Here is a 25,544-nt window from a genome sequence, read left to right on the forward strand (position 1 = left end):
GTCAAAAGCCCAACCAGAGAGCCAAGACGAATTAAGGGGTGCTGTGGCCAACTCTTTATCATCACCAAGTACTGCAGGCTGTATCAGGCAGTTGGTTTGGAATGAATTCGTAGCAGACTTTTAGGAAAATGTACCCCATGGAACATAGTTTACAGGGTAAATACAGAAGTTAACGTGCTTGGGACAGAAATAATCCTTTTCTTTTCACAAAGCAGCTGCCGTTACTGTGCTTTGAAACGTCCTAAGAGCTATTTGCAAAACAACAGAACTACTCCCATTCACTAAGGAGAGTAGCAGTGTATACAACAAAATCTGAAATCAAGTAGAGTGTCTGTAAAAATAAGAATGAGATACATTCGATTTATTTTGTTTATTCAGAAAGCAATTCAGTATGAAAACAGCTAAACCATCAGTGCTTGAAAACAGAAACAAAGTGCATTTCATTAGTCTGTAAATATGATTTTAAATACAAACACAGGATGTAAAAACTGGTGCACCATCACCTCTGTAATGGTGCGGAGCCCATATGGAGAAGTTTTAGACTTGTTCCCATTAGAAGAGTTTATTCCAAGAGATCAACAACGATTTACTTTCTGTAAGATTTAATTTCATCTGCGCCCTGATTTTCTGAAGACAGACAGCATTGATTTCCTGAACATCTTTCTTAAAATGTGATTCATCCATCATCATTCACAACCAGAGTGCGATAATGAAGAATAAGATCATTTACACATAAATTGCTTTTGAACCCTGTCTGTATAATCATAGACTCCTACACAATTTTAAACCCACAAGGAGCTCTTAAAATGCATAGGTGAATAAAATGCTATCTTGATAAAAAAAACCAACCAACCAAACAGAAGAATAAAATTGTCACCACTCAAATCACGTGTAAAACCACTCTAAGAAGAGTATTGAGCTTAATCAGCGTTTCCAAAGTTCAAAACTGAAGAAGAAAGTTTCAGGTAGCATTTTTGTTACTTGCATCCTTTCATTGTAAATATGAACATGTAACTTAGGCCACACCTGTGTTGGGTAAAGCTCAGAGTTAAGATTATTAATCGTGCATCTCTTGCCTTAGAAGTCAGGGATTAAAACTCCACCATGAGGGCACACTTCTAATCACTGGCTTTTCTCAAATAAATCTTGTTGAGAACTCTGACTGTATCAAGGATCAAGCTGTCAAATATGTCTTCAGTCACGCTCATCTTCACAGTTAATTCATCATCACCATAGTAAGTCCACTGAGATTCTTCTTTGTGGAGCTCCTGAATCTAAAATATAACACAGATATGAATGTTTACTGCAAGAGCATGGTCAGTTCTGGGAGGCACCAAGGAGCTGTGCCTAACCTAATGACTTTACATACGCAATATTCACTTCAAACAGTCATAAGAAATTAAAATACTGAATAGTTATTGCAGGTGCAGTGAAAAGGATGCCCATGACCCCTGTAAGTTCCAAAGTTACTTTAAGTAAACATGATGAAACAACGTGAGCGTTTCTGGTTTCAGTGTAGAGAAAGTAAACAGGTCTTTGTTGAGAGGTCTGCTTACCAGGATGAGATCCACTCTGTCTCTCTCACAGTTTCCATACTTAGTCATATTAAGGAATTTTCTTTTCCCTTCTAAGTCATTCCTTTCCAGGTTCATTATTTTAATCATTTCCCCCTGAACAAATGTCTAAAAGATAAGAAAGGGTGAAAAGAATTGTTCTCATGAGAGATCTATCGTTGTGAAGTGTTGGAAATGTGTGAAAAGGGCCAGTGTGGAGATCCAGCATCAAATCTAGAAATGCCCCACATTTTAGGGGGCTGGTTTAGAAGCAGCTGATTGATACTGACCAAAGAACACATTTTCAATGTAAGATCACTTCAGGGGTAGCACCCGAGATTACTGTAACCATGGACATTCAGAAGCCTGTCGTTCCTCTTGAAAGCCCTCTGCACTTGGAATATTGGGACAGTCTGTATTTACTGAGATATTTCAGTTGCACTGCCTCAACCCTTCCAACTTTGCCACTGTGTCACTGCAGTGCCTGCTCTCTTTACTCTTGTTGTTCTACAGTTTACATTTCCAGAATTTACCTTAACCTCATTGACATCTGTGCTTCTGCAGCAACACCTACAACAGCAAGATCTCAAGTTTTCTTTCAACCACGGAAATGTTTTTGGATGTGCAGTCACTTGATACTCCGCACATAGAAGCTCGTGAGTCAAATCGAATATAACCTGCAACATCAAAAACACAGAGCCAAACTGAGTACCACATGATGCTCTTTCCAAAGTTCTCTTAGTGTTTGACAAAAGATACCAGGCTGCTGACGGCAGGGCCTTGCATCTCAGTGCAGAACTTATGATCATAGCTCACATCACAGATTTTCCTCTAGCTGTTGTGATGATCGTCACCTAACGAGTACGTCAGCCCGTACAGCAGCAGGTCTCAGGCAGTAATGTGTGATCACTCACTAAGTACAGGTTATGCACAAGGCCCTGGTGGGACTCAAATCTGCCATGCAGACAGAGGTCCACAAAATTCAGTAATTCCATGAAGATCTGTCCAAGCTCAGAGGCAGTGCACTTGGCCTCTAGATTGTAGCTTTCCAGGGAGTTTGTTTTGTCCTGACAGACCCAAATCTTATCCAGGGTCTTAACAGAAGAGCCGTAGCAAAGGGCTCGTATCACAGCAAGGATGCCTATCCTAGAAGAATTAATTTACAGTTCATTAACAGAAGCAATATTTTGCAATAGCATTGTCAGTGTTCCTCTGCTCTATTCAGTATCAGCAGCAGGCATAACAGTAGGTACCAGCTAATGCAACTCATCCTACAGAACACTGAAAAAAACACAACAAATGACAATCAAACACTTAGAAAAAATACCTGATTATACATCCTTTTGCTTTCTGTTTCCAAATCACTCCCTGGGAAGTCATTACACTCAGACTGCTTTGGCACACTGGTTCTTGTGAAATTCGAATAAATGTTTTCTGGAGTCCATAATTCTTCTACAGCATATGCAGACAAGTTCTTTACATATGAAGTGTAGTGTGGTACCACAAGGGGAACCTCTACAGTTCTCTTCCAAGGAGCTGAGTGCCAATGATCCAACAAGTATTGCTTTTGTGTTTGCCTTTCCAGAGCACGTTCATTAGAGTTTGGCTGATCAAAGTCTTTAGAGCTTCCAAAAACACCAGCGTCGAGGATTTTTAAAAGGAACTTCAGTGGGGAGAGAAAGAAAAACAAGGTGATGTACCCCATACTTCTCCACTGCTTTTTAGAGGCATTGAAATCATTAGCAAGTGATTTAGGGCTACACTTAGAAATCAGGAATCATATGCTCTCACTCAGGGGCTCAAATAAAGGCTTACTGATGTGTCAGAAAGAAATATGTATTTTAATTGTATTTACTAGAATTCAGAATTAGATTTACCTATTTGAGTTCTATGAAAGTTTTTGCTATTTTTACATTTTTGGTTCTGATTTGGGATTGCTTTTCCTACCCACTCCTCAAACCAAGTCTCTTTTTTAAAGCTTTCTTTTATAGTGCTTCCCCATGAACTACTTTGGAAGCGAAAAATGAACAGGCTGGAAATGGAAGCAGCAGGCATCAAAAGTGCCGTTTCACTGGAGTTCCAGGCTCCCCAGTAGGCTGAAGGAGAAGTGAGAGAACACTGCACACACGTCATCCACCAGCTGCAAAGTTCTTTAAATGATGGTTTAGTAGTTCAGCTCCATATGTTGACACAATGCAATTTTTGATGGAAAAACAACTGGGCAACAGAAATGCTTGCAGCATAGACCCAACTTCAGATCCAACACTTAAGGTGACAAACTTTTCTGAGTGTACTTACAGGCAAAGTAGTTGGAGGAGTCTCTGAAGATGAAGGGAACCTCTTGTCTGTTTTTACTCCTTGTTTTCTTTTAGTCTTCTTATATTCCTTAACTGCATCCCCTACAAACTTAGCCACAATTCTTTCTGCTATCGTGTGACAACCATGAATGCTAAGCATATTGAAATCATGCAGTAAAAGATCAGCAACCTTTGCTGATTGCTCAGTTAAGCTAGCAAGTGGATTTTCTTTGATAAGAAATTGTTTCTGACTGTCCCCTTGTTTTAGGCCTTTGATATAATTTGTCACATTTTCTTCAAAGGCACCTTTGTATTTGTGTTGAGCTGTTTCAGAGAATGCAATTAACGCATCCAATAGAAGTTTCTTACTGAGTTCAGCTGCGATATCATCAGTGAGTTTATTTCTTTTCTGATCCTCTACCAAGCAACAAACATTTTTGTTTGTGTTCATGCCATCTGCATGGCTAGCCTCACTTTCCTTTGGAGGCACACCTGCGAGCATCCCTTGTTTTATTTGTATCAAGTCTGTTTTTTCTTTATCTGATCCCCAGCACATTAAATTGTTTTGGTGATGACATTCATCACATTTACAGTGGTCAGAATGTGGAAGTGTTTGACTTCTTCCACACTGCAAGGCAACATACAGCCTAGACTTCTTTTCTGACACTTCTGATCCTCCTGGACTTTTTGTATCTTCAGCTTTCTGCTCTGTTACCCCTGCACCCTGCTCACCAACTTCAGGGTATCTGCAGTCTCTTCTGAAGGATTCATCATCATAGAAAGAGTCTGAGTCTTCATCCCCAGTGGAACTGGAACCATTGTTGTTATCCTCCAACAGGTGTGAAATCTCACCAGGTCTGACAAAGACACCACAGTGCTGTGCACATTCAAAATACTTCACCCCTTTGTAAGTTCCAGCATGATCACCTTCAGCTTTGTCCAGTGCGACACCAGCCCAGAGGCCGCTATCAAAGCAAGTCCGTCCTTTGAACATCAGGGTTCCAGGTTGGGTCTGCTTTACTAATACTCTGTCTCCAATTTCAAATGCTGACAATGGGTCATCACTGTCCTCCTCAGCTAATGGCAGCGTTACAGATGTTTTGCACTGTTTCATCATGGAAGCAGGATTTTTACTGGCCTGACTAGAAGAAATAGGATCTGACACAGGCAGAAGCTCCAAAGACTGCGAAGGCATCTCCTGTTCTCCTTCCTGGTATTCTGACAAGTGCTCCTTTGCACAGGAAATATCTTCAACTAAATACTGTTCTGAGAGGTTACCTTCCCGAGTTGAAAAGATATCAACTGGCTCTCGATTGAACGAGGGATATTCTTCAGACGCAGTGTCATCAGGTAATGGGGGAAAAGCATCCATTTTCAGGGATACATCTTCATTCATACACTGTCCAGTCTCTGGTGCTGTCATTTGTTCTGGTGGAGATGGGAAATCATCTGTACTGAAGCTAGAATCATCATTTTTCATTGTATCTACACCCAAAGGGGGAGGAGGGAGATCTTCCCTTGGAAATGACAAATCCTTTTTATTAGAGGATGGCAAATCAGCACTTGCATAGGACAACACTACATCAAGAGGAGACAGTATTTCTGACAAGGTAGCCTCATCAGACAGAGGAAGGCCCTCATCACTAATAAAAATTGCATAATCTTCACTTCTGAAAGAGTTCTCAGAGTGAAACAGTTGCTTTTTTGAGGAAGAAAACTGCCCATTTCCCAGTTCCTTTGTGGCTTGCCTGTCAGTTTTTGAGTTCTTATGAGCTCCTGGGGCCAACCTCTGCAAAGACCCAATGGAGGTGGTTTCTGTATGGACTTCCCCAGAAATTCCCTGTGTGGACAAGGGCAGAGATACAATCTGATCGAGTTCTCCAGATATGCTTTTCTCATTCAAAAGCTGTGCATGATCATTTTGCACTGTTGCATTCCTGGACAGTGAACACGCTACTGATTTGCCATTTGCAATATCTTTGTCAGGTGGAAAAGAGACAGTACTACTAAATTGGTTATCAGCCACATCTAAAGGTTTCAAAGAATCCATCAGCGGAAGACTTTGATCCCCTAATAAGCTGCTAATTCCATCATTCCTCTTTGATTTGTTAGTGATAGAATCAGGAGCGTGCTGCTTGTAGTTCTGAAGGAGGTAAATGCCATCACTGCACAAAGAGCTGGCAGCTGCATTTTTTGAGTTCCCTGAGGCTTCCAAGTGTGGCTTATCCATTCCCTTGGTGGGTTTACCAAACTGAGAGGAATCCAGTGGTGTTGTTTTGGAGGTATTTGCTTTGTCTGCTGAAAGGAAAGAAAGCAAATGACCAGTGCACCCATGAGCTGAAGCCTCTCCAGGGCATTTCTGGAAGTTCTGAGAGCATGATGAAATCTCTGTGCTGCTGTCATCCTTGGACACTTCAAGTTCATTGTGTTTGTCACTTTGTAATGTTTTCCTCCCAGAATTTATTGCTATCGGTGCCTTTTTGGGAACATTAGGAGAAGCATCATAGACTAATTCTTCTGGAATAGTGACATCAGCGTCCTCTCCACCTTGCGCCTCTAATTCAACATCTGCAATAGAGCATTCTGAAACATCAATCCAAACTGCAGACACTTTCTGAAAATCTGGGAGAGAACAGTCAGATCTGGCACTTTCAGAGCTTGGAGAGAAGCTGTTTGACTCGCACAGTGATTCAGTAGGACCTAATCCTGCAGAAAAAGCTTTCCTCTGTAGTTCTTCAGCAGAAGTTTCTCGAGAATGATGGCCCAAAGGCTTCAGAGACTGGCTGCCATCCACCTGGTGGATCTCAAAAGGGGCAGACGTTTCCACTTCACGTGGAACATCTAAAGAACAAATTCAAGAAAATGTTTTTATTTTGTAGAAGAAGTTGCTGGATTCAAATCTATTGAACACTCAGCAATAAGTTGCATTTGAAAAGTCTGCAGCATTAAATTCACTATCAAGTTGGAAATTATTTGGATATCATAAAAACAAGTCAGGCTTATCAAATAAAGATGAAGAAATGAGTGTTGTAGCAAACAAATACAATAGTGCCAAGGTAGTTGATCAGAAGAGTCAAAGGCAAAGTTTTCATTAAGATCTCTATTATTTTAGCCCCAGGAGGAACTTCACTGCCTGATACAAGTAGACCATTATTCCCTATGGACAGAGAGTTCTCCAGGAAGAGCTGTTACTAAGATTATGATAAATAACCACAGAAGCCCTATGGGGAAAAGGCACTTACCTTCTGAAAAAAGGATTTCGGAAGGTGCTTTTTCAGCTACACGCATGATCTGCGATTCTCTTTCAGAATCTGGGCTAACCCTGAAAATACAGCATTGTAATTGGATTAAAACTGAAATCACGAAGTGCACGGCACTCAGAAGCGTTCAAAAATGTTGGTGCATTACATTACATTTTTCTAGGTGTATTTCTACCCATACACAGCACAGTGCTGGACATGGCACCTTGTTTTCAACTGTTACTTCAGATGCTCTCTATTAAGACCAAAGCACTCTGTAGATACATTTTCTGAAGTTGATTTCAACATTCATTCAGTTGACTCAAAAAGAATTAGATGTTCAAAGAACAGAACCAACTATGAGCATCAAGCTGAAACAAGGCAACATTTGACACATGAATAAGCAGCAGAAGGTAGGACAGGAGCTCTTGATCTTGACAGGGACGGTACCTTAGCTCAGCTAATGAACTTTCTTTCCTTAAATGAGTTCCCATTACTGTAGATCCACTTGACATTGGTGCTGACCTTTTTTCACTGTCTTGGCCATCAAAAGAAAGATCTTTCTTCCTTGTCCCAGCCTGAAGAGGCAATGATAAAAAAAAATAAAAAGCACTGAATAAACAAGAAAACTGAAGAATGCCAGTGAATTGCCACTGAAATTTCTCCAGGTTTAAGGCAATACAACACAACAGAACTTCAACGCAGCATCGACTTCATTATGTACAAGCTGAGTTCCAAGTGTGATATCTCCATGACAGACAATACTGTGCATTTCCTCCCTTGAAAATTTTATGCAAAGATAAAAAACAGGTAAGAAAACCATCAGCTTGACACGTGCCTGAAATGGACCACATGGGTCTTGTTCTTCTCTACAAGTCCTGCCATTTCTCTGCTCCCTGGGTGCTTTCTCCACTGTCACAGGGTCATTCTCTTGATCTTGTAAGAATGAGGTGCCATTACCTGAAATGCACAGATTACTCAGTGCAGAAGGAAGATGCGAAAGCCTTTCACCCTAAACTGATTGTTTTCCTGGTTTTATTTTGCTCCTACTCCTTGTCACCCCTACAGAAGCTAAAGGGGCACTGACCTTATTCATCCAACCACCTCCTTATTTATCTTCCAGTTATGGAGCAGAAACTGTAATTCTCACTTCCAGAAATTTCTATGCAGTCTCTCTTCCTATGCACAAATGCCTCCCCAACAAGACCACTTACAGCTTGTTACACTTTCTTCTTGCTAATCCTGAACAGATCCTCGTGCCAAAACCCACACTGCAGACAAACAAGGAATAGATAAGCATCACAAGTTCTCTCCCATAGGCTACTCAGCTTTACAGTCCTCTTCTAAAAGATCATTTTGAACTGCTCCAGAGCACTGCTGAGGTTTCAACTCTCGCCTTCAGTAATTTAATTTGACTAGATGTTCACAGTTGGCTACAGAAGTCCTTTTTTAATTGTGTACCTGCGTTTGTGGAATGTCTGATCACTAAGACCATGCCTGTGGTTTGACTGGTAGCATCACACACTTTCTTGGCCACTGTTCCAGACACATCAGGACCTCTTGCACCCAGGGACTGCTGCAAACTCAATGGCTCCTCTGTCTGTTGCTGGTACTGTAGCAGTGCTTTCTTATTCTTGGTAGAAAAGCTGAAAACAGTCAGACAAGGAATTCATGACTGGGAGTTTTTTGTGTTCCCAAGTCACAACATGCCTCTGCAAAGTTGATGAAGAAATGAAGTAAGAGTTTCTGGTAGCCCATGCTGGTACCTATACTAGTAGCATGTGCTTGCATGCACATGCTTATAAAAGCCAGTTATTTCTCTCTCTCCCTTCCACTCACAGTACTGTATTTTATACAGGCATACCAGAACAGAAGACTAGAAAATAAATCATCAGCTCTGAAAATGCAAAACAAAAACAAAACAAAAAGACCAAACCACAAAACCAACCCCATGACTATCAAGTATTTAAGGACGTGAAACCAAGCATCCCAATTTGGCAGATTCATTCTCAATCCCTAGCCAAATGTTTGCCTGCTTACAAGAATTCATAACTATAAACTCCGTGTTCCTTGTTTCTTGTATTTCACATCTACTGTTGAAACCCCAAACCAGCAGCTTTTTCTGCAGGTTAGCAATTTATTTATTACTTCACTTTATTTTTTAAATAGCATTTCCCAATCCCTTCCATTCCCTGACAGCCCTGCTTATTAACTTGATCTTCCTGGTCAGGATAAAATATTAACATACCTGCACAGGGGGTGGATGGCATCATTACCATTCCACACTTATATGGGAAACAGATCTATACACAGTAATGCAGCAGAGTGTGGATGCATTGAGCTCCACCAGGCCCTGTCTGCCCCAGACTTATGCTAATACTGCTCTCCTATGAGCAGGCTTGTCAGTAATAAGAAGCGAAAGCACAGCCAAGAAACCTTTTAAAGATCCCTGTGACTTGTAATCAATAACACCATGAGTTATGGATCAATTCCACGACGGGATTTATTTGAAAGCCTTTCCCTGTGGGCAGTGCTCTGGCCAGTCTGCACAGGGTCTGGGGAACACCAAATGAGGGAGCTTCTCCTGTTGTCTTCAGTCGCTTCTCCTGAAGCAAGCTGGACGTTTGTTCACCTGAACCATTTGGACAACAGCCACACTGAGCAGCACGAACACTGCGAGCCCTCACCTGCACTGCTCAGCACCTCCTGCTCAGGGCAGAGCAAATGGGGGTGTTGGGGGTGTTGTGGTGATGGCATCTGGGGAATGGGAGGTCAGTGCTTTCTCAAAACAGTTCTCCCTGAATTCCCACATTACACGTGACTGTGGGTATTTTACTGACACTTCTAAGCATCAGTTTATGCATAACATGAAGCCCCATGTAGCACAAAAGCCTTCTGTAGTTAAATCCCAAGCGAAAGACAAACCTGCTCTGAGGGGTTAAGTGATACATAACCTTAGAGTGGATGATGGAGTGATTTTCACCAATTAAATCAATACGTTTCTACTCACTTCACCTGGGTATTTTGAAGTTTAATATATAGTTGCAAAGTGCTCTGAGCTTGTAGGTAGAAGTCATCATGACAATGTGAATTATCATCAGACATTGTATGGCATCATTAAAAAATATCCAGGTTATTAAAGCTATGGAAATTGACTGGCATAGGTCTGCTGTCAAAACTACAGCTGTTCCTAACATTACAGAGATGGGCTTCAGTCCCACAGAACTGCTTAACAGTTCATAATACAGATAATCCTAGGGAAATGGCATACACTGGTAAACGTATTCTACTTGAAGAGTTTAGCAAGTAATATGTAACCTTTATATATCTCCAGATATGGATCTATACCTCAATTTACTTGGAACTGTTCATATACCTGGCAATAAGCTGGTACTTGCCCCAGTGAGCTTACCATTTTAGATACGAGATGGCAGACTGAACAAACAGAGGACACACAGAATAATCGATGAGGCAATATCGGTCAGAATGTTAAGCAGGGATATTGATGCATCAACTGCTTGACCACGGAGGTTTTCAAAACTTATCATTATGAAACGCCCTCTTGGGAGCATTTAAACCTCACACAATTATCTGGGCTATAACTGCTCCTGCCTTCCCCACCGGATTGGTTTTTGTCTTCAGCTATCACTGCGGAATGGGTTTTACTTACCCATCATATTTTTTGTTTTGTTTGTTCTTCAGCTGGACATAATTCTGTTTATCCCCACACGCATCAGGCCCTGAAGATTCTGCCAAGGGGGAACCTAACATAGCATTAGAAATCTGTCTCATCTTTGGTTTAATTACTTCGTCAGTTGCTGGGCTCCTGGTAAGCTGAAAGGAAAAGGACTGCGTAAGTTTTCACCTGGGTATTAGCTGCAGTGCCAGCTCTGACTTTGTTATTATCCATCCACATAAACAACCAAAAAGAAAATTGAGACTTCTATTAACAGCCTCATTAGGACTGCAAAAGTAATCAACAGGCTAAGAATTAGTTTAATGGAAACAATCTCATGTAAGAATTGAATGGTCTAAGATGCTGAAGTCCTGTTCAGATCCAGCTTTTATGAGAATCTTTACCTTAGATTCAATTCTAATAACAAAGAACACCTGTTTATTAAGAGAATAAGCAGATGCCCAGCACACAAGTCCAAGCCTAGCACGACCTGCACCCACACAATTAAAAGCTATCACTCATTAAGTGACTTGATAACCTTTTTCTCCCCAGTTAGATGATGCAGTTCTTCCCGGAGTTTCGCTGCTGATTGCTGTATCATTAAGATTTCTCTTTGTTGCTTTAATAAGAGTTTCCTCTCTTGATGGGCCGCCCTGTAGATATTTTGCAGGTGCTGTATTTCTACCTGCATAAAGCAGAGAAAGAAAACAGTAGGAGAGAGCTAAGAATGAATTTTAAAAAGCACCAGAAGGTAGGAAACAAACGGAACAGTGCACATGAAATAACACCAGTAACCTTTTTCCCTTTAAAAATACAAAAAAAGCAATACGAAATCTTGCTCCAACCACCTCCCAGTGCTGCATGAAGCAGGGGAGATGCAACAAGCCCCAGATGCTCTTGCAGCATTACCTGCTCTTGTTTCAGCTCTGTTAGGACTCTGCGCTGCTTCTCAGCCATGGCAGAGGCTCCCTCGGTGTCTTGCAGGAGTTCCAGACAGCTGAGAATCAGAGAAGGACAGGTACCATGGTCAGGTGGATAATTTAATGCCATGAATGCAATAGTTTCGAGGGGGAGGGGGGGAAAAGCAGCTATAATGCACAGGAGCAAAGCTTCTCTCCAAAGAGCTGTGGAGCTGCAGTAGCCATGGCAGGCGCTGCAGAAGGTCCTGCTGGGCTGTGAGGGCACATCACCATGGAAGGCCGACCCACAAGAGGAGACCAGACCACCCTGAGGGTCAGAGGAAGGGACACCTCACACTGCTGGGATGCTGCAGCTGCCCCTTCTGCTGTGCTCTGAAGAAAACCAGCAGGTCCTCTCCTGCTTCTTCACCCGCACACACTCCATACAAATTGGGTTTTATATTTGCTCTCTTTCCCCTAAAGGAGGAAGCATTCTGACAGCGCAGGAGCTGCACCCCTCCATCACAGGACCCTCCCCAAGGCAGGCCCACCTGCCCAGCTTCCCTCACCGCCTCTGGTGGCCCAGCCAGGCCAGCTCAGCTCTGGCTTTATCCCGCACGGCTCCCCTGCGCAGCTCCAGGAGGGCGGCCTGGTGGCGGGCGCGCAGCTCCTCTCCCCTCAGGCACTGCTCTGCCATGGCCAGGCTGAGGCAGCAGAAGGAGCTGGAACGTCCATAGTGCCGGCCAGCATCACTCCACTGGGGACAGAGCAGAGCGAGTTTCACACGGGGACCGAAAATACAACAAGATCCAAGCCCAGTAGGGTGGAAGCAGAGCTGGTGTTACCTGGCTGTCCTGGTCACTGCTGTCCCTGGAGCCATCTGCTGTGCAGGGATCCCCGTGGGGCAGCTCTGTTGGAGCTGACAGCAGGTTCAGCCCTTGGTGGCCATGCAATGGCTCCCTGTCCTCTGCTGGCAGAGATCCTGAGGAAGGGAAGGTTTCAAGTCATCATAAATAGAATATCTAACAGATAGAGAAACAGAGAAATGACTGAAATTTGTGATTAATGGTTCCAGCTCTTGAATTTTACAGTATATCGTAAGCTATGCTAGAAAACACCACTGTTTACACTGTGCCACCAAATCCTTTAACTCAGAGCTCACCTTCATGAAGGGCTGAGCCAAATGAACTCCTTCCTCCCAGAGATTTCCTTTGTCCCACAGCTTTGGAGTCCACTGGGCTCCGATCTCTCTCCACATTCAATGGAAGTTGTTCCAGGGAATGCATCTCTTCATTACTGAAGATACAAGAGGAAGGACATTTTTCACTTGTTGCAATTAGAGAGAAAATTTAAATCCCCAGCTTTCTTTGAAAAACCCTCAGAGGAGGCATCTGATGGCACCACTGCAGGCTGCACTGCACACTGTGTCCCATACCTGCCAGCTGTGCTGTCACCTGCAGACTGCTGTCCTGCCCATGTTTGCTCTGCATGGTCCAGCTTCAGCACAGGGGAATCGCTGCCTTTAGAAGTGCTGCGCAGCTGCAGAAACAGAAATGGTCCATAGATGTGAGCAATCTATTTGGAAGGCAGAACTTTCAGTCCTTCTCCCCTTACCCTGTTGGGTACAAATATATTTATTTTAACAGTTATTCCTTATGAGCTCAAGGACCGATGAGATGGGTACTACTGACAGTGAAGTAACTGGGTACGGAGGGCAGGGAGCATCACTCATCCTTAGGGTGTATAAAACATATGGAAAAATAAAACAGCACAGAGGATGCTTGGCTCAATCCAGAAGCAGCAGCACAGGAACTGGAATCACTCACCTTTAAATCGTTCTGAAGCAGGTCACTCAAAGACCTCTGGCTTTCCTGAAGCTCTAGCTTGGCTTTCTCACTCAGCACTGCCAGCCACTGCTTCTGCTGGAGCTGATATGCCTATGGTAGGAAATGACACACTGCATATGGTATTTTTAACTGAGTCACATGGCTCCTCAGAGCTGGGTGCCAAAGGGCAGCAAACCCTGAGAGAGCAGCACAGGTACTGTGCCACCAACCCCTGCTGTATCCTGCATACCCTCTGGAAGGCAGCCCAAACACTTCTCTTTGCCTCAGCTAACACAAAACAAGGCATTCGTGGCCACCTGCACTAATATAGCATTAACAAACAGTAAATAAAGCTTTGCACCTCTCCGTTGCAGCCACATGGATTTTATAAACCTGCTGCAGAACCAGCTGATGCCAATTATGGCCTGAACACACCTGTGTCCTTGGATAGCCAGCAATTTTTATTTCATTTTATTTTTAAACCTCTGATAGCAGCACTGAAATTGCTTTTGGTCTGGACTGCTTACTGTACCTTCAGTTTGTGAGCCAGCAGGAGGGAAGTTTGTTTTAAGTTGTGCAGATGGTTCCTGTGTTTCTCTTTCAGTTGTGCACAGCTAGGGTCTGCCTCACCTGCAGAAACTTACAAAGTGGATGTTAACAGTCACCATATTTTAATTGAAAAAAATAAAAAGAATCCATGCTGTATTTAATAGGTGCCAGCAGAAGAAAGTATCAGAATTTAGGAGAGGGAGGCAGCAGAAGGAGAATGCTTCGGATTCCAGTGGGATGCTACCCTGAAAATGCATTCCTATGCTGTCAAAGTCCATGGGGATTTAGGGATTTGCCAGGAGGGGCGGCTTGCTGGGTCCCAGCTGGGCACACGACACCTTGTGAGCAGTCAGGATATTTTCAGCAGGGTCCCAAGGTGTCCAACTCCCAGCTCTGCTGCGTTTCAGGCCTGGCTGTGCTTCTCAAAGCATTCTGAAGTTGTAACACACAGACATAAACAGGGCTGCTGAAAGGGAGAGGGTGATACATACATTTTTGTACCTATGTTTTCCTTTTGAATCCTTCCTGGACCTATAATTGGAAAACACCTAAATCTCACATCTGCCTTTATTCTCAGACCAGCTTTTCTGCATGTATTTAAGAAGGAAATCGTCCCTACCTCCATCCTGTCAAGAAATCTGTTAGCAGGCAGTCCTGCAAGCAGTGGGGAGAGGGAAGGGGGTCGGATTCAGGAGGGTTGTGCCAGGAAGCAGGACTGAGGAGCTCCTAACTGTTCTCTGGTCTGAAGTCCAGAGGGTGTGTTTTTGTCACTCTGCTCCTTCACTGCACGAGCAGAATCAGATCCACTGGTTACAAAAGAAGAAAATCTTCCCAACCTGGTGATCTCTGGGGGAGCCCTAACAGCATCACATGTGCCCTCCATCCTGTCCCTGTGCAGGGCTGCAGCCTTGACGTCTCTGTTTTGTCATGGGGGAGAAAAGCCTTTTGCTTCTATGTGGGGAAAACAACCCTTGTTCCAGGTGCGCCTGTTTCCCTGCTACTTCCTTATTGTGACTCTCTCATCTGCCTTTTACAGTATAGGTGATGTAATGTTTACCAGTGATGTTCTTGGCTGCCTTAGGCTTCTCAGATGAATTGCTAAGCTTATGCAAACAGGTTGAGTGTTTACTCTGAGCTGTGCCACTGTCACAGCAACCAGAGTCATAAATGAAGTGTGGGTCATAAATAGAAATAGGTTTGACTTGGTAACATCAGATATAATCTGTATCCACGTTCAGATCGCCTGAATCCAAATGACCCCACATCCCAGGGTAAACCCACAACACGCAGGGTTCAGTTTTGCTTATGTGAATCTCCCAGTTCTGGGTGGTTGTTTGGAAAGGCAGAATCATACAGAATGGTTCAGCCATCGCACGGCCAACAGAAGGTTCGCTTTCAACAACTGTTGGTTTCACCTCACGCTTCCCACTCTGGGGGTCTGACTCAGATTATCCAATGCTCACAGCTACCAAAGCTCAACGTGAGGGTGGCCTCTTCAGCGCAGAGAAATAAGATGATGTCACAGCAAACCAAATTAATAAAGGGAAGGTATGGAGCAGATCTATTGGTGTTAACTTGTCTGAGTAGATTTCAATACCAACGTGTGAACGATGGGAATCTATTAGGGCACTGTTTACAACTGGGAAGTATTTTCCATTTGTGCCTCATGAATGATGTTATTGGTGTTCCATTCAGAGACTGACCACCAGGATTGATCTCAAGGTGAACACAAAGTTTTTTTCTGAGATGTTTTCACTCCTCTTGGACATCATTTTCCTAACAGAGGCTGTTGCCAGATGCATTCATTGTGTTACAACATCCTGCGTTAGGGAAAATACCATCTGGCTAGAATTCACGTATGATGAATGGCATTTTACTGCATATCCAGATAGCTTCAATGTACACACACTCTGTCTTTAAAAAAAAAAAAGCTATTTATTAAATCAATTTCCACTGCACCTGCAGAATCTCAGCAAAGCCCTGTAGTATCTCTGTGACATGTAATTAAAAAAGCTGGGCTAAAAGTCTCATTTTTCTAATCACTTGAAGCTAGGCAGAAGCACTTACTGCTGCGCTACTCAAGGACAGCTTTTCCTCTTTCTGCCCGTGTCAGCAATCAGTCCAAAGCAGTGATTACCAAACTGCTTCCATGCTGCTTCAGATGGAAGCACAGCTTTTACTGCATCGTTCCCTGGATGTCAATGGAGGTGGGGTGACAGTGGTCCAGAAAGGTCTCCTGTAATGGAGACACGGACCCAGCACTAAGAGACCACTTGCTGCCCAAGGCAAGGCAGTCTTTCTCTCTCAGTCGTCACTGCACTGACCTATTATGTGATGAGCTCTTCAGGCTTGGGGTGGGTGAAATCCCAGCCAGGCATTTCAACACTTTGTTGGTGTGCAGGAACTGAGTTGTAGTGATGACAGGTGAGCAGTGATACAAAGGTTTGCAGACTCCAGATCAAACTGAGACATGCAGCACCAAGTAGGACAGCTGTTCGTCCTTCCTTTAACAAGACCTGAGCCAAGAGCAATCCCTAAGTAAGAGACTCTAATCTTGAGAGCTACACTTATTTACCCAGGAAAATCAATGCCCTCATCTGCATCCTTGAGTACCTTGGAGAATCTGTATTTCCACATCTGCAGTTTCTTCTCTCTTCTATAACTATGCCACTTGTCACTGAGGGGTAGCTGCTTGCTGGACTGAGGGATTAATGTGGCCGGTGCCATTCCTGTCCTCTGCACGTTTTGTGCTTATATTTAAATCCTCTGGTGCATGGGGTTGGCCAGAGTTCAGCTTCCAGCCAGATGTTGCAGCACATGGCCATACGTCACCCTGCTATTGACCCATCCGTGTGTGACATCTCACACACACAGCAAGTCAGCAGCTCTTGCCACAGGCTAGCAAGAGATGGGCCTGCACCTGGACCTAACCAGCACACTGACTTTCTGTGAAATGTTCCTTCTGTGTCTTATCTGTTATATTAAATTCCCTCAGCCTATTGCATGCCCAGCATGGGTAACAAAGCCCCGCTCTGTGTGGCAAAGCAACACTGGACCCACAGAGCAAGAAATACACGTATCCACATGCTTTGTGGCAACGTTTTACAGGTGACTTTACAGGTGGAGCTCACCCAAGCTTTGTGAACTACAAAAAGCGGTGCCTATTTTGTGGCAAAACACGAAGAGCTCTCTTATCTCTGAGCCATCAGTCGGAGGACCATTGGCTGCTGCACTTCTGTGCTGATGGCGTTAACTTCATCGTGCCTCCCTCTCCCACAGACAAGAAGGCAGCTCCCTCTAGTGATGTGAGACAGCACTGGATCAGCAGCTAAGCACATACGTCGTAGAGATGAACATACACCTTTTGTGATCCAGGCTAAGATTATGCATTTTAAGAACGATGGGCAGCATTCCATTGGTTTCTCAGTGCCACAGCTCTCAATCAGTAGCTGTGTGGAAGATGAAGCACTCACAAAAGACTTGTTTAATGGCAATTCTCAGCTTACATCTTGTCTCTCGGATACATAACAGGAAGAAATGAGGGCCTGGCATACTGAAGTGGGCTTTCCCACTCATAGTCCATGTGCAAATGGCATTTACAGTTCTGGGTTTCACATTGGTTGTGTTCAAAAACAAAGTTCAAGAGCTCAGGACAGGCTCACTGGCTCCACTCGAGCAGTGAGCAGTTACAAATAGTTTGTGAACATCAGTTTGGTGTATTCTATTATATCTGAAAATGCCAGTTGTCCTTTTGCCGAACGTGTTTACAACAGAGAAGAAGTAATTTCTTTGGCACAGCAATTAGTAGCTAGGTGATGCCTGTGCCTTCTACGTGTAAATATTTATACTTTGCCCTGGCTGTATAATTACACATCATTACGCTGCGTGTGCACGGCAACTTCTGTGTCCTGTGAAAGAGAACAGAAGCAACTGCTGTGCGATGCATGACAGCAGACAATGCAGCCCTGCGTCTGAATGCCCTTTTCCAGATACGAGTGGGGAACGGATCCACCGGTGACCCATATTTCAGGAGGACATTGTCTGCAGGATGACAGTTGTGTGCCTCATCTGCAGCAACACGGCTGTCGTGGGGCTGTGGGCTCGTGGTCAGAGCTTGGGCTGAGCTCACTGTCAGCTCCTATGGACACCCGGGGAAGGTGGAGGTGTCTCCTGGCGCAGGCAGCAGGCAGCTGCTCCCATTGTGCAGGGGCAGCAGCGGGCAGAGGGCTGTCTGTCTGCCATAGCTTCCAGAACTGGGCCTTTCCATATTAATAGTAAATAAATACAATGTCTTTCGTTGATGGTAAACACTTTGGACAATGGACTTCTGTCCAACCCTGAGAGGAACTCATGTGGTCCCCCGGGGACCGGAGAGAAGCGCAGCAAACAATGCTGGCTTCCCCACCAATCTCAAAATCCAATATTACTTATAAAATGTTGTGGGGAAAACAATGAAGAATCCTTAATAAGAGCAAAGGCTTTTTGTAAGTACCCTCTTTGAGGAAAGGTTATCTGATCTTGTTCTTTTGTCTCAGAAAAGCCCTTAAAACAATGCACCATCTGCTGCTGTTTGTTGCAAGCAAGCAGCGATCTCTCCAGCCAGAGCAGGCCTGCGTGCTGCTGTTTGCTGCTTAACCCTTTCAGCAACAAACTTCCCCTTGTTTCTATGCAAATATCTGCTGTGAGCAGAAGTGGCACTTTGCACCCACCCTTCCCTTGGCCTTCCCTTGGCTTGAGCCTCATCCAGCCTGCATCCTTTGTCACCCCCTGTAAGTGCTCTGTGCTGCACAAGGCGGATAACACCCCACGCTTACCCAGTGTATTAATCATGGGGCGTTAATTGCAAAGCATCCTTCAGATGCAGCCACAAGGGGATGGAGATGGCTCAGATCTGAGGGAGGTTTGTTCCGTCAGGGCAGTCTGTGGCTGCCACCATCATCGAGGTGACATTCTGCTGAGTTCACCTCTGCGAGACAGCGAAGCACTGAAGAAAAAGCCAAAGCACTCCTGTTGCATCTCTAGCAGAGTGTATCAGTGAAATTGGACGTGACATTTGGGGGGTAATGCTAGCTGCTGATTCTCTCCCAGTAGCACAGGCAGCAGAGGGGGGAGGCACAGAATACTCACACACCCACCCCATGGAAGCATCCCCTTACCGCAGTGCTGCTTAGTGCTGCCTCGAGCCCTGCAGGGCTGCAGTGTGCGGCTGCCTGCTGTCCTCAGGCTCTCCATGCAGGGATGGCGTTGGGCAGCTGCCCCTCGATCCTGCAGCGCTGGAACTGCCCCACACCTCTGAGCTGCAGGGTCTGTCTGCAGGCTGTGTGGAGGTAACAGTTACTGAGAGAGTTTTTGAGGTCAGGCACGGGTATAAGCATCTGCTGAACTCAAGAACGGTTTATTTCATTTTAGCAAAGCTCCCATTTCCCTCATTTTGTTAAACAGAAACAAAAGACCCACAGAAAAGTCACAGCTGCCCATGTACACAGCTGCCCTTCTTGCACCTCGGTATTGTCAGGAAAGCCAGGAACGCTCATTGCCTGCTCTGGGACTGCTCTGCAAGAGATGCCTTTTTCAAAACCAACTTTGCTGTTCCTAAGCTTTATTTATTAGGGTTGCGCTGTACATCACATGCCATTGTTGGCACCTGGTTGCACAGTCTGGCTCTGAAACTTGGCAGACATTTCCAAAATCTCTTTAGAAACCCAACGTAATGATCTCAGTTCCAGTCTGCCTGGGACCGTGCTGAGCATGGCCATGGCCCACCTGAGATCTGTCAGTGTATTTCCATATTTCAGCACGGTTGTCCTGACCACACTCTCAGGTAATTGCCTGACTTTGTTTTTATCCATAACTGTCTGAGCTGAACTGAAAAGATGAGGAAGGAGCAAAGGTGTGAAAATGGGCATTTATTGATCCAGCCCCAGCTTGAAATGCAGGTGGGGGACACATCAGAACGATGACAGATGTTTTCTTTTTGATACAGAAAAAAATGATTGTGGAATTTTATTTTTTTTTTAATCAGCAATCAGCTTAGGGAAATCTCATTTCATTTTTCTTGTTAATAAGCTTTTCTTTGTTTGTCATGACCCAGAAACAGCTGAAACGATTAGCGCAGCCTCCACTAGCGCGCCTTGGATGTGGTCTTCAAGCATTGGGAGCAGAGGGGGGTGGGGGAGAAAGAAAAGAGGCAAAAGGGATTTCTTACAAAGCAGTTCTAGCATTGGCTGGGCAAATACGCTGAGTAGCGTTTCTGCCTCTTTGTTGTGTTAGCTTTTCAGTCAATGCCACTTTTTTCTTCGGCTGTTGATAAATGTCTGCTTCTGTTTGGGAAGGCTGTGAACATCACTGGGAGTCAACACTTTGTATGAGGAGACACTGCACAACCAACAGTCCCTCTCCTCTAAACACAACCAGCTCTGCAGAGGGCATAAATCATCCCTAAATCACCCCAGTTGCCAGGTGAGGTTCTTTGGATCAACACCCCCCAAAGCAATGCAGGAGGAGCCGGCACCTGGCAGCCCCAGGACACAGCACCTCCACCTGCCCCCTGCCTGCTCTGCCTTGGGCCATAAGGCTGCCCAGGGCACTTCAATAAATGAACGTACAGCAAAAGTGCCATGATCTCTTTGGCTCCCCGGAGACGTGGAAAGAAACAGAGAGCCACTCCGATAGGTAACCGAATCCAAATAAGGATGAAATCGCATCAGCATTTCGTGGCGGTTTGGAGAATTCCCATCAGTGAGTCATTTGCATCAGCAACAAATCTCCGTCAGCCGCCTCTGCAGACTGCAGAGCAGCCGTGCATGAAATGGGAGCATTTCTTATGGAAAGATGCACCTGTGGGACTGCTCGCATGAATATGAATCGCTGTTTTCACAGCTCTAATGAAACATGTAAACACAAAACCGTGCTGTTGTAAGCAGCTATGGTAAGGTCATGTTCAGGAGCGGTGATTTTGTAACGCTGGATGTTTTGTATTCGTGAATGAGGCTGGCAAACAGTTTTGAGCAGGTGGCTTTGTTTAAATGAACTCTTGAAGGGAATATGCATGCCAACCAACGGCAGGCACACAGCAATATGGCAGCTAGCAGCAGCACAACTCAGATCCAACTCAACTGCTGTTACCGTCACGTTTCTAACCTTGCCCTTGGCTACGCTGGTGATGTACAGTGGTTACCAGTGGTTAAGGAAACACCAGCTGAGCGAGGAGCACTGTGAGTCACCTGCTGGTGTCCCACTGCTCCTCTCCCCAGAACCTCACATCGTCATACAGAGGGGTTCAGACCCAGCCACGGACTGCTGCAGTTGGCTCAGTCCCACCTGCAGGGTGCTGGGCAGAGCTGGGCCATCCCTCCTGCACAGCACCTCCTCCTTCCCTCCCAATGGGAAGATGGGGACGCAGAGGCCGGTCTGCTGCACAGATGTCCTTTTGGGTAATGCCTGTCCAGGTCATATTTAATCTCTGAGGGTTTGGAGGATTTATTCTCCAAGGGAAACCTCTCTGCAGGGGCTGCGTGGCCCTGCTGGGTCTCTGCCATTCTCTATCAGCAGGACAGGGCATGGTCTGACCTGCGGGTAGCGATCCCTATGAGCTAATGGGTCCCATCCCTGCAACCAGGGACATCCCACCTGGAGCAGCCACACACACAGCACTTCCCTACCTAAAAATACCTAATACATCTCAGCAAAGCGTTCTCTGTCTACTGCCATTTACACTAACCATTGAATTAACGTTGGGTGACTAAAAATAGCCCGAGCCCATGCAGTCCTTCCTCCAAACTTCCTGCTTTGAAACACATTTTCCATAATTGCTGTGCTCTGCCTCGAGCTCTGCTTGAGGAAATCGGGCGCCTGTGAGGAGGTGTTGCTGCACACACACACAGGCTGTGGAGCTGCTGCAACCAGATTGTTTCGCCCACTTTTGGAGCAAAGTGAGGGAAAACAATTACTGTAAATGACTTTATAGTATTCAGTTGATTAAATCAGTCTTTAATCCCCTGCAAGAAGGAGATCAGTGCAGATTTAACTAGGTACTCATAAAGATAATCAATTTATTATTCTGTCAATGCCATATGGTGAAAGAGGGAGGTTTTTACCAGGCTGTGGAGGGAGGTGAGATCTATGTGTTACTCTTCAGAAACGTTTCTGTTACAAATCCTTTGTTATTACTCAGAAACAGAGCAGAACTGTGCTGTGTGCTCTGTGTGCTCTCTAGGGCTCTGATGTTTTGAGACAGTGCAAAACAGACAGAACGTAGTTAACCTACTTCAAGCATCACCCTCTGCATCAGCTCTCCAGAGGCGTTTTATAGCATCACAGGGATCTTTCTGAGATGTTCCTCTGTCCTGATGTACCAGTTGGTTGAGGTAGGGGCTCTGCTGAGCTCAGCCAGCTTTGCTGGCTGTAGTAATTCAGGAGCACAGTGCTGATGGAGCTCCTGCAGTGCTGGCAGAGCCCGGTCTGTGCTGCCAGGAGCTGCAAGCCTCAAGTCCTGCACTGCTGCACTTCTGGCAGCTTCAGCTTCAGTGTCATAGAGAGGCAGGTAAGCACACAAGGTGAAATCTGGTGCCCAACACTGCTGCACAGCTGGGAGCCTGCATCAGGGGGAAAACTTGTGTAGGGCAGATCCATCTCTAGGAGACTGAAACCTTCCTATCAATCTTCCAGCCCTCTAAAAATAGGTGGGTCCCTCTTTCAGTATATCTTGTTGTTGTGTCAAAATCTGCCTACTTGGCAATTCTCTGGGTGAGGAGGAAGGAGCAGTCTGGCTCCAGGCTCAATTGGTGCCATTCATTTTAGCTGTGCGTGCGCGTGGTGCATTTAGCAGAGAATAATACATCCAAATTTGTTTACCTTCTAGCAAGGAATCCGTGAGATGGAAAGGCTGGGCTGGATATTGGCTTTTCATGCAATAGGCTCATGTCCACTTTGGAGCCTTTATTCACTGGAAAACCTTTTAAAAAGACAAATGAAAGCATTTAATAAACATGCTCTTTGTCGAAATGAAATGTCTACGCTTTGGCATCAATTCTCTGCCCGTTTATGTGGGAGCACTTCCATATAGCTTTTCTTATCCGCCGATTTCTAAGCACATGAGTTAGGCTTCCAGTTCTTAGTGCTGGGAAAGCCAGGCACCAGGAGACGAAGTGATGTGCCCAAAATCAGTGGCAAAACCAGATAATATAACAAGATGGCCATACAGGAGAAGCTATGAAGACCCACCTCCCAGGGGCTGTCCCACGACACAACACTATGATGAAGATTCACAGCTAGGAAAGCCCTGGGCTATGGTACCAAGAGTCTCCCTGTCTCATCTTACTGACATTATTTACCTTCCAACGTGCCGCTCAAGCTCTCCCCAGCACTGGGATGTCTCTGCCTTATCCTGTGGGTGATCCACGGCCACTCTTTGCTCACAGCACTCCCACCAGACAAAGAAGCTGTTTTCTTCTCTCTGTCCAGGTCTGCTGTTCCCTCAGTGCCATCCACAAGGCTAATCCTGCCTGGTCCGTGACATCCCCTGTCTGATGGCACATGTAACTCATCAAGGCCTGGGGCTCCCAGCAGCATCTGTGCAGTCATTGTCCCATCCTGCTCATCTTTGGGTGCCTCTGGCTCAGGGACGGAAGATTCATTGGAGAGGTCCCAGTTTATCCCTGCTGATATTTTACCAGCAGAATCTTTACCACTGCTTGCTGCACTCAGCCTCTTAGTCGCCATCTCAATCTTTTCTGCAAGCTCCTTGGATAGGTTGTGTATGGCTTTCACTCGGTCCCATTGATTTTCCCATTTATTTCTATATGGAGAAAGGCCAGAAGTTGAGTAGCCTGGTTTTGTATCTTTCTGAGGAGGAGAAAAGCTCAAAGGAGGAGTATCTGGAGCTGGGAGGGAGCAGTCCCTCAAGTCCTGACATTTCAGAGGACTGGGAAGCCAGGATTCAGATGTCAGTAGTGTTGCAGAAGGTAATGCCTCTGTGTTTGTAAGTGATTGAACAGTTTCTAGAAGCTGATTCCTGTTTAAATAGAAAAATGTCAGAAAAAATAAATCAAAATCCCCCCCAAATCCGAATAGAAACATCAGCTTTTTGCACTAAGCAGTATCCCCAGTTCAAAAAAGAAAAAGAGACAAATTTGTCTATAGATACATTTGTCAAATGACAGATTGAGAGCAGAGCACAAAGTGCTGACGAATAGGGGACGAGTTGGAGTCCTGCCTGGGGCTGACAAGGAATAGCAATGTAAGAGCATAAGAGCAGACTGCAATGTTATCCTGAGTCTGCAGAGCCCTGGTGCCCAGAAGCACTCCAGGATGGCAGAAGTGGGCTGTGCATTGCTCAAACACTGCTGATAAAGCTGAGCACACAGAGCTCTGTGACCACTTTGGATTTGGAGCAGTGAGGGAGAGGTGAGATACGACAGGGGACTCGTCCATTGCTCTGATTTTATAGTTTGCAGCACAACACTATGGAAAGTACACAGAGCTTGGTGGGAAGGCTTTCTGGAGTGCAGTCAGTGCTGAGTACCTGTCCCTGGGATCTCGATGCACTGCAGTAGGGGATGCTGTTTCCACCCAGGCCCTGAAACTGTGCTTCAGGGTTTCACCACTGGTTTGTTCCTGAAACGAGAGTGACCATTCCTGTAAGCACTACATAGCTAGGAAACACAAGAGCAGTTGTTGGCTTTTGTTCCACTTAATAATAGGTTCATTTAACCAGAAAAGCACACAAGTCAAACAACAAACCTGCTCTTCTTACTGCAGCAATAGAGATTTCCAGGCTTTTGACCCCAAAGTCACGGGTTCCAACCTTGCTAATGAGCACAACAGCTCTTGCCAGAATTAAAAGTTAATTGCTCTGTTTTTCCAGATAAAATTTTACCTCCCTAACACTTCAAATCACGTGCATGAAGTGCTTCACCTCCTGCAAGGTGCTGCAGTGATCAGGACTGAAGGGCTTTCAATCCAGCTCTCCTCCATGACTTACTTGCTCAAGTGCACGCTGAGGACTTCCTTTGGCAGCAGCTGCTCCCCTGATGAGCTCGCACGTCTGCTCGGAGCACTTTCTCTTTCCAAGAGCTTCTTTCTGTTTCCTGTATACTTCTTGCAGCCTCTTATTCCTCATTTCCACCGCCTGCTTTACAGACTTTTTCTCTTCCAGCTTTTTTTTCTTTCTCTCTTCATTCTTCCGACACATGAACTCCTGAACGACATCACGGCTGTAGGGGTGAGGTTTTCTAAGGTTTACCCTCCTCTTTGGAGGCTGTTTCACGTTTTCTTTCTCAGACCCTTTCTGCACAGGGGTCCACCTCTGAGGAGATGTGCTTTTCCCGCAGCTTCCAGAGCTGTTGGTCTTGGCTCCAGCTGTTACTGATGCAGCCCTTCTCTTTCCTGCACTAAAGGCAGAGGGAGTCATGTCCTGAGGTCCAGGTGAAGACAGATGGTGCTGCTGCAGAACCTTTCCCTTCATGGTATCTCCCAGGAGCCTGCTCTGCCTATGGACATCGTGGC

General features: G+C 45.1%; 1 protein-coding gene across 1 annotated transcript; it reads right to left on the reverse strand.

The window, feature by feature from the left end:
• Nucleotides 1-355: 355 nt before the first annotated feature.
• CCDC187 (coiled-coil domain containing 187) lies at nt 356-25,544 on the reverse strand. The gene is made up of 23 exons (XM_042879249.1): nt 25,021-25,544; nt 24,562-24,653; nt 23,372-24,051; nt 22,893-22,992; nt 19,196-19,356; nt 14,023-14,120; nt 13,491-13,601; nt 13,100-13,203; nt 12,827-12,960; nt 12,510-12,646; nt 12,234-12,421; nt 11,675-11,762; nt 11,304-11,450; nt 10,760-10,923; nt 8,551-8,735; nt 7,928-8,049; nt 7,540-7,667; nt 7,093-7,172; nt 3,852-6,691; nt 2,881-3,216; nt 2,087-2,230; nt 1,557-1,682; nt 356-1,274 (listed from the first exon to the last, which is right to left on the reverse strand). The coding sequence occupies exons 1-23, from the start codon at nt 25,501-25,503 to the stop codon at nt 1,119-1,121; spliced, it is 6,804 nt and encodes a 2,267-aa protein (XP_042735183.1). The 5' UTR covers nt 25,504-25,544; the 3' UTR covers nt 356-1,118.

The sequence above is a fragment of the Lagopus leucura genome, unplaced genomic scaffold (genome assembly GCF_019238085.1).
Source record: "Lagopus leucura isolate 7727_CA_CO unplaced genomic scaffold, USGS_WTPT01 Super-Scaffold_100022, whole genome shotgun sequence".
Lineage (NCBI taxonomy): Eukaryota > Metazoa > Chordata > Aves > Galliformes > Phasianidae > Lagopus > Lagopus leucura.

Bases quoted from the DNA above. Each gene is read 5' to 3' on its own strand.
- CCDC187 (XM_042879249.1), bottom strand. From the start codon at position 25,503: ATGAAGGGAAAGGTTCTGCAGCAGCACCATCTGTCTTCACCTGGACCT. The intron at 24,052-24,561 runs GTACTCAGCACT...CTATTTAAACAG, and splicing joins CATCGAGATCCCAGGGACAG to GAATCAGCTTCTAGAAACTG. The intron at 13,204-13,490 runs GTGAGTGATTCC...CTGTTTCTGCAG, and splicing joins TGCTTCAGAACGATTTAAAG to CTGCGCAGCACTTCTAAAGG.